The sequence below is a fragment of the Gymnogyps californianus genome, chromosome 14 (assembly GCF_018139145.2).
Source record: "Gymnogyps californianus isolate 813 chromosome 14, ASM1813914v2, whole genome shotgun sequence".
In the NCBI taxonomy this organism is placed as follows: domain Eukaryota; kingdom Metazoa; phylum Chordata; class Aves; order Accipitriformes; family Cathartidae; genus Gymnogyps; species Gymnogyps californianus.
Genome location: NC_059484.1, coordinates 11,681,521 through 11,699,363, shown reverse-complemented (window position 1 = coordinate 11,699,363; position 17,843 = coordinate 11,681,521). Strand labels below are relative to the sequence as shown.

Sequence of the window (17,843 nt, the reverse complement as noted above, 5' to 3'; positions counted from 1 at the left end):
TTTCCCAAGCGCCTGTTCAGACTTCTTACTATTCTGGCTAATGTGACAACTGCCCACAGATTTCTAAATAGCAGCAGTGAAACAAGTCAGATTCCTCTTAATTTTAGTTGGCTGTCCTCTCACAGTATGTGTGTGAGTATGTTTAGGAAGCTGGATTCACAACATAAAGGTTAGGAAGCCTCTCTGAAGCATAAGTTTGCAGAACCTGATGATTTGAAGCATGAACCTTCCTCAGGGCATGGCTCTGTCTGGATATCAAGAAATAAATAAGCACAAGATAAGTTTATTGCACTGCTAGTGTTCAAAAATTCTGATTTCATTTTTAGTAGGGATTCAGCAAAAGCAGTTGAAATTTTAAATGCAAATTAAAACTTAATTTTATGTGAACAGAACATTTATAATGCTTTTGTTTGTTTTAGAAAAATGGTTCAATTGGGCAGGGGGGATTTGCATGCTGAATACCACCTCGTTTTGAGGAGGTTATGGTCTTGCATAAGTGGCATCTTTGCATTTGGACTAACAAAGTGGGATTGTACCTTCTTCTCCTGTGGGCAAATCATAATTTCTGCAGAAGATTAAATTTGCAAGCCCCAGTTAAATGTTTGTTGCTTTTAAAGAAACCCATGGAATTAAAAAAAAAAAAAAAAATCAACAACCAAAACAACCAACAAGCAAATGTTAGTAGCTATACATCTAATTCAACTCAAACTCCCAATTTTTAGCTGTTAAGGTTCTAATACGGTATTCATTCTTTGCACTGCTTGTACATGTTGTTCTCTAGTACTGCTTCATTCTGGTTACAGCTTAAGCTGTAATGGACATAGTGTACATATATAAATTAGAATAGCCAAGTTTCATTTTTGCGCAGTTTGAATATGTTTTTCATTTCATGGATTTAGAAACTTCATTTCTGAAAACAAATGTTGTGTTTATCAGATGTCTTGCTTGTGAACAATTTGTTTGATAATCTATAGAGGAGCACAAAAGTAAGGCTGAAAAGGGGGCAGATCTGATGACCTGGTTTCAGTTTGGGTTTTTTGGCTAGTTCTCTGACATAAGATATTTGTTCTTTGTGAGACTTAGCAAAGTTCTGGTAATGCCTGCAGTTCCTCTCTTCCTTGAAACAATTAGTGCTGATTAAAAGAGCCAGATTTAAAGAGAACTTGGTTTATCATTTAAAATGTATGCAGATGAGCAAGTGTGAGTTTTTCCTCCGTTTTAGGCTCCTGGCAGTGGTTTGTAATCTTCTGTGTGTTTGTGTGTCTGTGGATGTCTCTCCACTGGGGATCTGGGTGAGATCGTACCCCTTCTCTCCCACTTCCTCCTCCTGCCTTCCTCAAACCTTGCTGTCAGGTGCACTTGTGGTTATTAGGATGCTGAAGTGCCAAAGCTTTCTATCGTGCTGCTGTTCTATCCAATCCATAAGGAAAATGATCTCCATTAAGAAAGTGAAACAGGGATGCTGTTAACCAGTTATCTTGGTGTCTGAGGCTTGGTGTTCTCACATCAGTATGTTCTTTATTTAAAATCCATACGTTTATAACTCCTGAACTTGACAGAAATGCTTCAGGATATATGAATTACCCAATGTAGTGCAATCAGCTCTCTTTATTTTAACCTTTCACGGTAGTTCATACGTACATAGCACCCTTTGCATTCGTAGGCTGCCACAGCCTGGAAAAGGGTACTAAAAACTAGCCAAAGACAACAAATACCCACAAGCATGTAGATAACAGAAGTTTGGCTTGTATCATAATCTCTGCTGTATTTTTTGCTAGTGAATATTTAATTAGTGAGTATTTAACACTTCTGTGTGATAATGGTCCCAGATAAGAGGTAGTATACTTTTTCAGACACAAATGTAGGTCAGACGCCTGTTTGCTTTTCGCTGCAGTGCTGAAACTGAAGGAAGACTGGAGCGGTGGAGGAACAAAGAGCACGTCCCCTGGTCCCCAGCAGTGCAGGCTGCCTGTGGGTTTCCAGCAGGCTTCTCTGACTTCTGTGTTTGACTTGAAGCTTGCCATAAAGTTAAGTGCCAGTGTGATTGTTATTCTGGTGAGGGTGGTGATGGTTTCAGCAGATACACCATGCAGGTGTTGTGGTTTGGGTGGTTTTTTTTACATACTTACTCCTTTCGCTGTGCAGGGATTTATTCCTGTAATTTTTCTCATAGCAGAGCGCAGAGGGCTGCTGCTCTGCCTGCATGAGCGCAGGTTCAGCATCACAGCTTCTCTCTGTAAAGTCTTAAAGCTTGTATGCTTGGTAATGCTACTTTGTACGGAGGAAACTTTGATTGATGACTTCTTTTTGCTTGGCTTCAAATACTTCCAAAGCTATGAAGTAGATATAATTTAATTTTCTTTACATTTTATGTTTTTTTCCAACCGATTTGGTTTTGATTTCAGAAAAGCTTCTTTAAAACAGGAATATTTGCTAATGAGAATTTATTTTTTGGCTTTCATCACAAGCAGTTATTAATTTCAGTTCTTGACTTTGCTTCAGTGTTGTTCTTAATCTCATCTCCTTTTTATCTTTCCATGCAACATTCACAAGCAAAGATTATTTCCCAATTCCTGTCTTCTTTCCTTCTATCTGTATTTGTTCATTTCTCAGTGCATGAGTGATGGAGCTGAGTGAAATAATGAACAGTGGATCACTTAGACTTCTTTCCACCCTCTCATCCTTAAGAGCAGGACAGTGGTAGGAGTTGTACTTTTAACTGTCTCTGACTGTCAGCAGCAGTCACTGTATGAGAGTTGCAGCCATCGCTGCTTCATTTCTATGACCGAAGTTAAAGGATATGGACCCCCCTGTGACAGGAGCTGTATGGACTGAAGGATGAGCCTGAGCTCAGAGGGCTGAGGTTGAAGCTGCTCTGCTTTGTCTTAAACTGTACGTTAACTCAATGAGGTTGAACTTTAGCTGGGAGGAGGCACCATCTCCTGAAAACTTTTGGGATAGCTTTAGCAATGCCCTTCCAGGCTAGTTCTGGGAGTGCTTTTAGTAGAGAGAATTTGCCCCAGTTGCTGCCCCTCCTTTGCAAGGGCAGAGGGTAAATAACCTGTTGTGTGATGGTGAAATGGCGGGAGCTGGGAGTGTCATGTCCCAGGCATGGCGCACCTCTGACACCAACTATGTGGTTGGTTGTGTTAGTGATACTACTTTAAGCAGGCTGTTTGGCCCAGGCTAATCCAGGTGCCTTCAAATGTCATCTCTCCCTCAAGTTTGCTTTGTTAGATTTTTTTTTTTTTCCTGGTATGAAGAGCTGTTGATCTTCAGCCAGTTCAGCCATATCTGGGGGTGGGTTGGTGGCTCGTAGGAATTAGGTGAACTCCTTGTCATCTCATCCTGTTCAGGAAAAAACTAATGATCATTGAACTTTAAAGAAAAGAAGGTGGCGGTGGGGAAGACAGTGGACTGACCCTCACCAGGCTTCCAGTTCTAACTAATAAGAAGTAGGTATTGGGTATTAGTAGGTATCTAACTAATAACAAGTAGGCTTGTTTGCAATCCTGGGGGTAGATGGGCTGCAGGGGGAAGCACAAGAGTTGCTGCCCCAGGAATGAGAAGGTTTGAAGAGAGCACTGGAAGCTTTTGGGGCAGAGTTATTGCTGCCTTCTGCCCCTGGCGCTGATGTATGCGCCGGCTCGTGTGCGGGGTGTGACTTACCTGGCAGCTACTAGTGTGGTGAGATCTGCTCACGAGATACCCTGTGCTCCTGCTGCAGGGCCCTGGGCAGGTATCTGCTGCATGCTCAGCGGAAAAGGCTATTAGCGTCATTGTTTATACCGTATTGTTTAATTATTGTTTGGATATGGCTGCCTCCTTTTATTTTCTTCCTTGGCTTTGATTCTGTCCACTTTGTGCCTGAAACAGGCTTGGCAGGATCTTCCTCCATTATTCTTGGGGGTCAGCGGCTTCCTTCTTGCTTTTCTCCATCCTTCTCGCACACAATCTCTTTTGCTGCCCCAGCCTTTCTCCGAAAGCATGTTCTGTCCCTTGCTTCATTGAATAATGTCAGGTTTATAATTAAGTCTGGAATAAACTATAAAAAGGCTATTTTGGCCAAGCATTTCCATGATGGCTTTCCAAAGTAGGTCTGAATTCGAAGTGTGCAGGGCTATGATGGCTGCAGCTCAGTGCTTGGACTCTGGACAACTAGGCTCTTTGGGTATGTGATACTAAAAATGTTGGCCTGTAACAACATATATATCCACCCCTTTGCGTGCAGTTTGGTCTTACTGTAGCTCTGCCAAGATGGTCGCATCCCCAGTCACGCTGTTGGGGCACGCGGGGTGTCTGCAGCTGTGCCGCGCTGCGCTGGAAGTGATGGTAGTGCTCTGTTGTTACACAGAGATGACCAGTGCTGCAGGAAAGGTGTTCCCCGTGGCTATCAGAATGTGTATGTTTGTGGGCTTGTGCTTTGTGCCACTTCTTCCAGCAAGATTAATGGATTGAACAGCAGCTTCAAGTGAGGTAGCCAAGAGTGGTTACTGGATAAGCGTTATTTTTGTCACTTTTTAATGATGTGGTTGTTTTAAAGGGAAGAAGATTGGTGAGAGACAGTTGAGGACTGACAGTATGTGTACAATAATAAAATCACTTAGAAATGTAAGCTTTCTTTGCTTGATCAATGATTTTAAAGATCTTTTCCAACCTAAATGATTTTATGATTCTGTATGTTTCATATTTGCCTTATGGTGAGAATTTCAGGAGGGCAGAGATACTGCATGTATAGTTGTCTTGTCTATGAGAAAGCCTGCTTTCTCATGGAACGCTGGAAGTTGGTGCTCAGCTTCACTTAGTGAATTGCAAAGACTGGTGTGTTTGGCATAGTACAAATTCAGGAGGTGGTTTTCAAGGTAGAAGTGTTTATGTAATCCTTCTGCTGAACGTTGGCTTGTGACCCTTTCCTCAGTGATCAGTGGTCGTTTGAGGTCTTGCATTGGTGGAGAGGATTTGATTAAAAACATCCACAAGTTTCGTTTTTGTTCTTTCAAAAAATAGCACAAAGTGATCTGAAATACTCTGTATCGTCTAGAGTTTAGGCTATAGCTTGTCCCATCTGAACAGCAAATTAGTGCCAAACAGTTGATAACAGAGTAGACAGTACTGACTGCCTTTAGGAGAACGTCTAACAATACAAAAACGGTGATGTTGCTCACCGACGGAGTCAGGCACTGTCCTTCCCTTCCTCACTAACCCAGTCTCTTGTCTGCTTTGAATTTTGTCAGTGTATCTCCGCTGGAGTTACAGCATGGTACCTAACTGGTATGCAGTGGCTCACAAGTTTTGTTGTTATTTAAACACTTGAACATTTCCATGCTCTGTAGGTAAACACTCAGTACTCTGACCATATGGAGGGATTACATCTGAAGTTTGTTGTGTTTAAAAAAACTTGGGCTTTCCCTAGCTCACAGAAAAGTCATCGTTACTGCAGGGCTCAATTTTTGGCCATTGGGCTATATTAGCAGTTTGATCTTGGCATAGTAAATGTTAATTGTAATAGGAATGAGATTTGTTGTATTCTGACCCAAGAAATACATGCCTTGGGGGCTGTAATTCTGGCATCGCACAGCAGAGTTTAAAGGAAGAGACTTACTGTACCTGAAAATGATAACTGCTGCTTTCACTCCTCTGCTAGGTTGTTTTTTTTTGATGTTACAAATTTAAAAACTCCCTAGCAGAACTTTTTTTTTTTTCTGTGGAAATGTAAAGGCATCTCTGGCCAGGTGGTGGGATTTAGGGAGAGTAGAGAGGAAAATAGTGCAAGACGGCTATCTGCTGCAGTGTGTCCTGTCAGAAGGCTCTTCCTCGGGGCATCGGAACATGGTGCTTCCTGATCTGCCTCTTCGACCCGCTGGTGGGGCCTTTGTGGTGGGTGATGATGAGGCCGACACCTGACTGCTAGTGCTGGGGAAGGGAGAGAGCAAACTGGGGAGGAATGAGAATAGCTGCCGACTGCTCAAAAAGAGAGGTAACTGTTTAAGCATTGTCTGAATAGTTTGTTGAAAGCCATGTTTCCATCAGGCGCCTGTGTGGGGCATTAGAGGGTGACAAAGAGTTGATTTAAATGCGGACTTGCCTCTAGGCAGGAGTTGTGGGTGTCCCTCAGGTGGATCAGTGTGAATGGCTTTGGCAAATCTCCAGCATAGTTTTACTGTTCCATGCAGCTGACTGTGCTCAGGTTACAGTTGTCAGTAAGATGCACATACATTGTGTGTGTACTATGCACTGCATTTGAGATAATCAGTTACGATATACTTACGCCCCTTAAAGCATAGGGTTGAAAAACGTGTAAAAAAATTTGAGGCAAAAGTCACATTTACAAGATGACAAGCTGGAAACGGACCAAAAAAAAGGGGGTTTGCATCTGAAAGCGCATCTGCATTTTAAAAGCACCAGCAAAGGCAGCACCTCTGGTTCCTGTGCTCACGGATGAGTATTTTTGTTCCAGAAAGCCTGTGTCTGTGGTGCAGAGGAGGCACGGAGGCTGCAGCAGGGCAGTGGCGGAGCGAGGGTCTGCAGCCCCCTGCCCGGTGCTCCTTCACGTTCCCTGTTCCTGAGCTCCTGCTCAGCGTTAAGTTATTGCGTGGCTTTTGATGACTGAGTGAGAAGAATTTCAGCAATGTAGTCTGTAATGTCATTACCTGCTTTTTTTCATGTAACAGAGGAGTTTATCCTTTTGTATTTTCTTTAACCACATGAAGAAAACCCATAAAACTCAACCTGAAGCAGAATACACCTTTTATTAGAGAGGTCTGTTGCGTTTTAGTTGCTAGGATGTTGAACTGTGAATTGCAAGAGACGTGCCTCTGGAACGGTGGTGAGCAGGAAAGAGAAGTGAGGTGAGAAGGTGCGTATTTGTGCTATGACAGCTTTAATGAGGAGCACATTGCTGATGCTTATCGGCAAGAATAATACTTGCAGCACTTCTTAGAGCTTTTAAAATGCTGAGCCTACCTGGGACGTGTCGTTGGCTGGTGCTGGTAAACAGGCAGGATACCCCACAGCTGGGCACGGGGACTCCTGTATCCTGTGAAAACCTATTGTACCCCGTCAGCTCCTGAATCATCATCTTGGCAGAAGTCCTGCTGGTAGTGCAGTGTCCAGCCAGAGAGCATGCGCACTTAGCAAACAGCACAGGATCTGCTCTCCGCTCTTCAATAGCGAGACAGAAATGGCATTAAGCAGCGTTAGGTTTTTGTCTGTTGAAAGATTTTTGACATTCTCATGATTGCTGCGCAGCACTGGGAAGCAGAGTGGGTTCGGGTGACTGTTTCTGCAGAGTTGATATTTGTGAGCGGGTTTTGGAGACGAAGTCCGTGTGTGTCTCTGTCCCCTAGAGGGGGGGGATGACTGCCATTGTGCTCCCTTTCTCCTGCTCTGTAGTTTTGGGGCAGAGCAACAGCAGTTCTACTCATATAAACTAAAAGTTAGGACATAAGGGTTTTTTCTGATTGTACCTGCCTTTGGTTTCAAATACTTTATGGTGAAGCTTTTTCCTGAGCACATCTGAGAAGCAGGGAAGTTATTAGCTCATATATACCAACTTTTTATTTTTTTTTGTAATTGATAAACACTTAATTTGCTGTTCTCATCACCTTCTTCCAGTCAATAATATTTCATTGTCTCTTACTACTACTTCTTCTGTACACTGCAACCTTTGAAACGAACAAATTGGTGTTAGTGAAGTAAGAGGGGCTAGTAGTGACTCCAAATATTTACCTGCTCATATGTGTGAGGTTTGAGTGCAGTCATTTACCAGAGGTCATGTTCCTTACAAAAAAATAACAAAAAAACTCTCAAACCCTGGTTTATTGTTTTGTTTGTTCAGAAGGATGGGGAGAACCATTGTGGTGTTTGAAGGTATAGGAGCCGCTAAGTAAAATCAGGACTTGCTTTTTAATGTAAATGTCTCTGGTGGCCAGATGTAATCTGCACACAGGGGGGAGGCAAATCTCTTTAAAAGCATCTGGAGCTTTAGTGATTTCTTGTGTTCTGGTTTTTCCCCAAAGATCCGAGCCAAGAAGAAACCTACTCCAGTGAAGTATGAAGTTGGGGATCTTGTTTGGGCCAAGTTCAACAGACGCCCATGGTGGCCATGCACAATTTGTCATGACCCAGTGCTGGACTGTCACTCAAAAATGAAAGGTACTGTATCTGTTCAGACCACAAAGTGGAGGCGTTGTGTATGGCAGGGTGCTGCAGTTTTTAATTAATTTAAAAAACATTTCTGGCCCTTGAAAGGTATGAAGAAATAGACTTTACTGTGGAAGACCTGGATCTACAAAGTAGACCTAGATCAGGAAGGTGACAGGAGGAAGATGGGGCTGAGGTTGATGGAAGTGGCACAGATAGCAGTTGGACATGTAGGCTTTTCTTCCCAGAGTATAGGAAGGATGAGTAGCTGGGTTGAGCTCAGGGCAGTGCAGAAGAAAGAGCAGCTTCTTGAAAAAGGGATGCAGAGAAAAAGGAGGTGGATCAGAGAGGTGAGGACAGAGATGTGCAATGGGTGGGCAAGCACAGCTAGGAAACCTGCAATGTGTGAGGACACGGAGTCGACCAGGCTTAGAGAACGGGAGGCTGGAGAGGCTGAGAAGTGGGGTGTGGGGTAGCGCAGTGTAGCTGCTGAATGCCTGAAGGTGTGATGGGAATGTGTGCGAAGAAGTGAAATTTTTTTGGTCTTGTTTGGCACAAGGAAGCAAGGGGTTGTTTATGGGGAAATATCGGAAAAACCTGGAGATGGAGCCACATATGTGAAAGTTTAGAGCATAGTGTGTCAGAGAGACTTAAGAGCCAGCTGAGTGTGAGGGGAAGAGATGGGGGAAATAAGAGAGAGCTGTGTGTGCATGAACGCAGGGGAGAGCCAGGAAGGAAGAGAGTCTTACAAGCTCAAGGCAGAGAAGTGTAGGTGAGTGATGGAGAGCAGAGGGGAAGTGATTGTTTGGTTTGCTTTTAGGATCATACTAGCTGCCATGGGGAGACTGCCACAAAATGAAAAGGCTTATTTATTTGTTCCTGGTTTCCTCTTCTGATTCTTTTTGTTCTGTGGGCAACTGGAAACCCTTTGAACTGGTGCCATCTGCCGCTGACAGCTCTGTAGACTGGTGAGGTTGCCACTCACTGATGTATTTCCAGTTTTTGTGGCCCTTGCCAGCCTAAGAACCAAGTGCTGAGAGCGAGTAGACTTTTTTTTGAGTGGCCATCAGCTCAGAGCCCTCTGCTATTTCTCTAGAGACATGAAGTAGCTTTTCCTACGTTGTGCTCACATAATCCCCAAGTCTGATTGCTGTAGTCTTCTTACTTGCTATTTCTCCACCTTCCCCTTCATCCTTTGGGAGGCATTCATCCTGATTCTAGATAATACTGAATGTGCTGTTTTAAATAGTCCCTTTTGAGCTCTCAAATTCCTGTCAAAGATGTTGCTGGAAGATATGCCAGACATATATTCTCCCCCCGCATCCCTCCCCATGAAGTTTTGGACAGGATTTAATGTATATAGCTGTCCAGTAATCCCCTCTCAGCCTGTGTATGAGGATTCCTAATAAAAGAATTCTGCAGGGAGGAAACATGCTATTAACAAATTCCAGCAAGGTCTGATCTACAGCTACACGATAGACTCTCCCATCATGTTTTATCCGTGTTCAAACCAATAGAGCTCTGGCAAAAATCGCATTTTCCAGTTGTGGCTGTATGTAATCTGCTCGTCTCCCCTCCCCGATGCCGAGGTGGCAGGGCGGGTGGGTCTGAACTCTGGCGCTTTTGGGCAGGGGGAGCTGCTGGGGCTCTGTGTGCACTGTAGGAAGCACAGTCCTCCCGCCTTGGCTCTGCTGTTGCCAAGGGAACAAGCCCTTCAAAACAAGGCAGGTCGCTTCAAACTCGTCACTTGTGCAAAAACCTCTTCTCCTCCTGGGTTTGAGGCATGGTGTTTTGTTTAAAGCAGTTTGCCTTTTCTCAGCAAGCTCTTGACTCAAAGATTTTTGGAGCTGGAAGATTGAGGCTCAGTGGCTTGTCCCAGTACTGTGAATGGGATGGATGAAGTCTGTCATCTTTGCCCTTGGTTTGACGTTGCCCTGGTCATTATTTGTCATCCTCTCAGTTGTGTTTGTCAGAATCTCAATGTCAGCATCGCTACAGGCCAGGCTGCTGCACTGTGCTGGCACTCCTGGAAGAGGCAGCACAAACCAAGTGGGCTGCAAAGTCTAGGCTACGTTTTCAGAGGGTGAACGTGTTCCCAGGAGAATGTGAAGCACACGTTGCAGCAGAATGCAGGGAGAAGCTTGTATCCCTTGTTCAAGCCTTGTTTGCTCTGTTCTAATGCTTGTAACCTGTCCTTTTTCACCAGCACACCCAGTACTGGTGCAGTTCTTAATTGTACCATGTCTGTTCGGCATTCTCGCACAGAAAGCACCTTTGAAAAATCTTTGATTGTGTCCTTATGATTGAGTGTCTTCTCTTGCTCTGCACCTTCATGCCCAAAGTATGGAGATACTCATTGCAACTAATGTTCTGTCATGTTGCACCTAGTCCTTGTAGAGTGTGTGTGCCTGTGTGTACTTACTTAAATGCTGCTGTTAATGTTTTATGTCCTAAATAAGAGTTTGTTTGGTAACAAAGCATTGAACAAGATGGGATATATCGTGGCGGGGGAAGTTCAACCTGTATGAGTAAATCCTATCCAGGAGGATGTCATTTCTGGGTGTTGCCGGCACACTGTTGTCTTTTCCCAACGGTCAAGTGGACTGGACTGTTTAATCATTAATCAGGGAGTAGCAAAAAAGAAATGTCCTGCCTAGTATGTTGTGTCTCTCAAGGAAAAAAATATTTGGATATTTGTGCCATTTTTCTTGCAGCCAAAGTGTAGTCTTTGCTCTAGGGAGATGACCCATCTTAGATGTGTTAATCAATTGTTTGTAAGAAAAAAAAATATTTAGAAATAGAGAGTAGCAACACAGAACATAGACAGCAGAGATCAAAGGGGTCTCCCTTAGTTCTGAGTAGAAATCCCCAGAACTGCCATTCATGTGGGAATGTTATTAAGCAAAAAGTCGTTGAAAATTAACGGGCAAATTGTTACCGCTTTCTGTGATTCTTTCTGTGTGTCTTTATTCTGTTATATGCAAGGGGTTAATTCTGTTAAATTTCTCAAAATAGTTTCCAATCGGAGACCGTACCGAGAGTACTATGTGGATGCCTTAGGAGAACCTTCAGAGAAAACCTGGGTTGCTGGGAAAGCTATTGTCCTCTTTGAAGGAAGACATCAGTTTGAAGAGCTGCCTGTTCTTCGGAGAAGAGGAAAGCAAAAGGAAAAAGGCTACAAACATAAGGTGAAGGATCTGTTTCCTCTAATATGTTTTTGATTCTTCAAAATTTGCACAGTACAAAGTATTCCTTTATGCCTGGAATTGCACTTCGACAGCTTTCTTCTGTGGCAGTGACTGCAGCAACGCAGCCAGGGAAGTGATTCTTTGCATCCTTACAAAGAGCATAGTTTATAAGCTGCCAGGAGTTTCTAGGCTCTCTTATATGTCAGGGTGTGGCCTGCTGCTTTTATTGCCCTAGACAGCTCTGGGAGGCAGAGGAGTCAGGTCTCTGTCGGTGTGAGATCTGTTCGGTGGCGCAGCCCTCCCCTGATGTCTATTACAGTGTGCTTCTAAATAACTTCCTGTGCTCTCTGGCAGCCTCTTTTGGCTGATCTGAAGCAGAGATGGAATTGCACGCTTCACTAGATCACTGACTGAGATAAAGCAGTGGGGTTTTTAGCCCTGCTTCAGTAATTCTCTGTATAGAAACCTGTGAGGACTTATAATTTGAGTTGGAAAACGCATTGTCAGTGAGCCTGTGGGAATGAGTTTTGTGGCTCATCGCATCATCTCCGTTTCCAAACATAACAGCCCTGAGCAGTTGTAGCCAGTATAATGTAATGTGACACAGGGGTCTGGTCTACATCTTTAGGAAGGTGACTGGAGAAATTAACTTTTTAGAATTGCTAAAGTGAAGAAGTACAGAGACTACTGCATTACTGTAAGAGAGCAGATAGTCACGCTAGGCAATGGTGTCTGGTTTTTCTTTTTCTCTTTTTCCAAGAGCTTTGTTAGCAGTTAAGTACTTAACCCATGTTAATGCAAAGACATCAGATTAAATGTGCTCTTGCAGATGTGAGTCCTTGGGTGTAATGCTTTCATTTGGGTTTCCTTTTCCAAAGGCGTGTTCAGTAGCTTCTCCAAGGACTTCTCTCCTTGTGTTCCCAGCCCTCTAACAACTAGTTACGTGCTTCCAAGTAACTTTTCTGGTCCTGGAAGTGCTGCATGGCTAGAATCTCATCCTATATGTAAATGGCAGTGCCAGTGTGGATGCAGTAGAGGGAATCAAGTGTTTGTTGCTCGCATAAATGTCCAGGTTTGCATCCCTGGAAGCCAAGATCTGATGCAAAGCTGAGAGTATTTGGCTGGTTTGCTATAAGGCTCCATAGAACTTTTTAATCCGCTGAGATGAGATTTTGTTGGTGTGTGGGGTTTTTTGTTTGTTTGTTTTTAAAGGAAAAGTGTCAGAAGTTTGAGTTGCTCCTCCTGCCTGCCTTGGAATTGGTTTTGATTTTAGGAGCAGTTGTGAAGCCTTTGATTTGCTGTTGTGCAGCCAAAAACTACACACGCAGATAAGAAACAAGTTTCTTGATGGCGTTAGATGTCAGCAGAGGTTCCTGTCCAGTATGCAGAGTGCTTTTTGTTTTATACTAAAGGTACAGAGTTAAAGCTGGGAGACTTCTCGGTAATGGACATCTTGAATTTGATAGAGTACATTTTAGATGTGTGTGTGTGTATCTCATGATTGTACCAAGGTGAGTTGACGGAGAAGGAAGATTGAATCATGCTCTGAGTTCAAGGGATGCAGGAAGAATCAAGAACGAGCAAAGCAAACACGTCTGCTCAAATATTTTGAGGAAAATGATGCTGCATTTGCCTCAAGAGGCTTGTTGGCTGTTGCTTTGCATTTCTGTGCCAGGGATCCGTACCATATACATTCCCCTTTACAGGCTGCTGTGTTCATGGTGTGCTGGGATGCCAGGACATCTGGTTCCTGGGAGACCTGGCTTGCAGGGACCTTTTTGCTGTTTTGGGAATGCACAGGGATTTTTACTAGGCTCAGCAGGAGTGCAGGGTACTTACCCAGGAACAGTATTTTCTGTGTCCACTAGGCGCAGTCTCTGGGAATCCATGTGATTGTCTTAAAGATGCAAAATGCAGGACTGTCACTCTGTTCTGTGCCTTGTGCATCTCGATCTCACTTTTATCTTGTTGGTTACCCACTCAAATTTTTTCTTTCTCTTTTTTTGTCTCCTCCAACTTTAAGGTTCCTCAAAGATTTATGGCTAAATGGGAAGTCAGTGTTGGACAGGCAGAAGACATTCTTCTCGGGGGGCCAGAGGATCAAAAGTGCAGCCAGAACTCCAGCGAGCTGGACAGTGAGAAGGAAGTGCAGCTGGAATACTATGCCAATGGCCCTGGAGCAGAAAGGGACAGGCAGCTGAATGGCTGTTTTAAATCCTTGGCGTTTGACTCCAGACACCCAGCCAGTGAAAAAGGAAAATTGCACATTAAGCCACATGTGAAAAAAAGCTCTGACAGCAGAAAAAGGACTAGAGTAAAAAAGAGTGGCGCGAGAGGGGAAGCATCTAGGGGAGAAATCAAAGAAAAAACGCCAGAGAGCATAGTTAGAAACATGATTGTTGGGGACCTACCAGATAAACACGCATCTCATGAACTTCGCCGGATTGCCAGCAGCCTAACAGCATCCAGTAGCACCAGGGGAAACCATTTGCTTTCCTCCTTTGGAGAAAGACGTTTTGAAAAGACACCTTTGAAACTGGGCTATGAGAATCGTAAAAGCGATGCTCTGAAGAACACCCTCCAAGGGGATTTGTTTTCCAGTGCGTCTTTGGAGAGAGAGAAGAGCTCCCTGGGCATTTTGTGCAGTTCCAAATTACAAATACACTATTCTGCGTCTGATGGTGGTATTGAGAAGAAGCAAACTGAATCAGATTCATCCTCTTCCCTCTCAGATGGTGGGAACAGTGATGTAGATACCATGGACCAAAGTTCAGAGAGAGCCTCTAGTGCTCTTGAAGTTAGTGATTCTTCAGATAAAGTGGAGAAGGAATTTCCTATGACGTCAAGTGGAAACATTAAGCTTTCCATGTATCTTTCTCAGAAGAGCAACAGAAGGGCCAGGAAGAAGTCATACAGAGATCGCAAACCTCTGGGAGGTTCAGTAACCAGCAGACTTGATGCTGAATTTGCAGATGGGGAGCTTGAAGTAGGCTTCTCTGATGCTGAGATGTCATTGACGGCTCTTGAGCGCTCTTCAGATGTGAGAAATGACAATCTTTCCCTAGCAAACAAGCACACTACTCCCCAAAGTGTTTCCAAGGACAGCTCCTGGCCTGCTGTTGCAAATCAAGCAATCTTAAAACCGAAAAGCATGAAATTGTCCCGAATCAGGAGTATAAAATGCAAACATAAAGAAAAAGTTGCTGGGTTGCAGCGTTCTCTTGCAAAAGAGGAGGGTGGCACAAATCGCTGCTCTTCTGATACCAAAGGTTTCTCTGGCCTTCAGAGAAGCGGAAAAGTTGATGGTCAGAAACTGTTAAACAACATGCATGAGAAACCCAGGGATTCTGCCGAAATAGAAACGGCTGTGGTGAAACACGTCTTGTCAGAGCTGAAGGAGCTGTCTTATCGGTCCATGAATGATGATGCTAGTGACTCTGGCGCTCCAAAGGCCACAGTACCTTTACTTTTCTCTTCTGCCTCTGGTCACGGTCGTTTGCCTATTGAGCCAGATTACAAATTCAGCACCTTGTTAATGATGTTGAAGGATATGCATGACAGTAAGACAAAAGAGCAGCAACTGATGACTGGTCAAAATATGGTCCCATTTCGAAATACCAGCACAGCTGATGGTTCTGGAAGCAATTCTGCAAGTGGTCTGAAGTCCTTGTCTATTGTAGGTCCCCCATATAAAATAGAAAAAAATGGAGATTCTGTCCAGGAAACGGTAAATCCAAACTCCGCTATAAGCAACTCTTCATTTTCACGCAATCCTCCAACCAAGTTGACGGGGATTGGTACTAGTAAAAGGGAGCCCACAAGTACTGCTGTTTCTGGGACAAATGGCACAAATTGTGTGCCCAAACGCAACTGTTCAAAATCTAAGCAGTCATCAAAGCTTGGAGATAAAACATTTTCAAACAGAAAGGACTTAAAACCAGGAGGGCCAAGTAAGTTGCTAAGTCGGTTATCCAGAGATTCAGGAGAACATGCATTCCGCGTTCATGGTTCGGTTACCAGTCCTCTAGGTAATGAAGCAGAAGATACTGAGAGGAAAGAGTCTGTTGATTTAACAGAACATTCAACTGATGAAGACTCTGCCTGTTTATCTGATGACAATTTAGGTCGTATTGGAAGGAGACCTGAAGCTGGTAGAAATATTGAGAGCTGCACTTCTGCTGAAAACGGGGAGAGTCCAGACTTGGATTCAGAGGCAAATAGTGAGAGCTCTCTTGGTGATGAGTCTAATGATATAAATCACGTAGCACCCAAAAAGCGATGGCAGCGTTTTAACCAAAGCAGTGCTAGATCTAATAAGAACATCGGTAGATCTAGGGAACAAGGAAGCTTGGAGAGTGCCTTTGGCCTGAATTCCCGTGGCTTTTCACTGAAGGGAAATGAGTGCTTGGGACGTAGGCATTCCCCTCATTCAAAGGTGCTTGAGGGAGACCTGGCAGATCAGGACTATGAGAATCATTTAGACTTAGTTGAGAAACGTTTGAATGTATGTGGTAAGCCAAACAACAGTGTGATGGACTCAGAAACAGAGCTTGGCAACTTTGCTCCCCAGTCTGAATTCTCTGCACAAGGTAAGGGAGCTGGACTTGCGCCAGAGTGTGTATTTGTATACGTTTTATACTTTTTTCATTTAAAGCATAAGTTACGGAACTTGGGGCTGTTTGACAATGTGGAGATTTATATGCCTCAGCTGAAGAAAGTGTGATACATTGGTTTGGGGTTCTCTGTAAGCATGGAGAACAAAGAAGGCAGAGCGATTATGGGATTTCGCTTAGCTTTTTGGTCAGAAAGTTTAAATACATTACAAATCATTAGTTCCTCCACAGTGAAAGGTAAAATAAGCATCCTTCCGAGTTTGGGATTTTTTGAAAAACTTATACCTTCATAATGTGTTCCTTAGAGCCACGTGCTTGTCAGCTGGATAGATCAGCTCTAGAAAGTTGTGGGGAAACTGAGCCTCAATGGCTGCTCTTACTTTTTTTTTTTTTTTTTTCCCCTGGTGGTGTTTGACATAGAGTCTGTCTTTGGTTGGTTCTGTAGGATTTCATCGAGACAATGTGTTGGGGTTTTTTTGGTGTTTTAGTGTGGAATTTTATTAGCTGCTAATAACAAATTGGGGAACTCCACAGATTTCCTAATTTACATCTCTGGTGTGGCTGCCTGAGGGGTGAAGGGGAGAACAGAAGAGGGGGAAGCTGCCAGGGAGGCTGGGCTGGAGGTGGATCTGGAAGATGGCAGGCAGAAGTAAGGCAGCATCATTGGAAGGGAAATGATTGAGGAAGGAGGAGGCTTCGGAGGACCACAAGGTCAGACAGCCCTGCCTCTCCCACAAAGATGGGGACATTTGGTTAAAGCCAAAAAAAAAAAAAAAAAAAAAAAAAAAGGTGTGTGTGGAGGGAATAGGTCCAGCAGAACCACGTTCAACACATACCATGCTCAGGCTTCTGCAAAGAATCTGGGGAAGCAAACCCTAATGAAAACAACAAAATGAAATTTTTTTCATAGATTTCACCAAACTGAATTGCTGTAATTTATTTGCAATATCATAAATTAATATAACTTCACAGAATTTTGAACCTGTGTGCGTTTTGTCACTTATGTGGTCCCTCAGTGCACATTTTGGTGTGTGTATTTTGCTATTAGTGGTTGCTGGAGGTTGCCTGCACCTCTGTTTCAGTGTGGAAAAGGCAGCTCCTGGCTTAGTGGTTGTAGGACCTGCCCAAGGCAAGTCACAGCAGGCACAGAAAACGAGCCCATAGGGTGCAACGCACGGGGTGAAAGTTCTAGTTTGAAATCATGACAAGCTTAATCATTCACTGACTCCTCTGGCTGTGGCTGCGTGCTTTTGACGACTTAAGTCTTCACAGAGCAGGTGAAAGGATGCACATTGTTCTGGGGCTGTCAAGGCTCTGCCGCAGGAGTGTCACAGCCCGCCGGAGGGAGCGAGTTCCTTGTTTGCACTAAGATGCAGCCAGGTTCTGATGCCTTCATGATGGTTTTGCAATTGAAGCATCCCTGTAATGTTGCTATGTGAGATGAAGATGCAAGTCCACAGAGAGAGCTAGAGAAGAAGAGCTGCTAAGAGGTGGTAACTTTAGGAGAGAAGCGGTAGAGGAAGGCAGCAGGGTCCTGGGCGAGGTGGCATTGGTGGAGAGGAGGGCAGAGCTGTCCTGGTGCTGCACGCAGGGATGCAGCGACAGTGAGGGCCTGGGTTTGCTTGCAAAAGTGACAGATCAGCAACCACAGTGTAATCTCATTCCCCTGCCCTAAATAGCATGTGAGCCTTGAAGCACACCTGAAGCTTACCTATATGGATGTGCCATAGGGAGGCACCGGAGCCTCTGTGTATGAAGAGCTGTCTGGACTGCTGTAACATCCCCAGTGTGCTGGTGGTAGTGAGTAAACATCTAATGCTGTGAAAAGCCCGTTTGTGGACACCAGTCTTCCTTTTATATCAGGCAAGGCCAATTACATAGAAAGTAGAGAGAATGATGC

The 17,843-nt window shown here is 44.0% G+C and overlaps 1 protein-coding gene across 1 annotated transcript in view; it reads left to right on the top strand.

The window, feature by feature from the left end:
* Nucleotides 1-17,843, top strand: part of NSD1 (nuclear receptor binding SET domain protein 1) — a 66,047-nt gene that overhangs the window by 9,213 nt on the left and 38,991 nt on the right. The window contains 3 exon segments of the mRNA XM_050905389.1: nucleotides 8,019-8,154; nucleotides 11,158-11,330; nucleotides 13,354-15,919. Coding sequence (XP_050761346.1) covers nucleotides 8,019-8,154; nucleotides 11,158-11,330; nucleotides 13,354-15,919 — 2,875 coding nt within the window.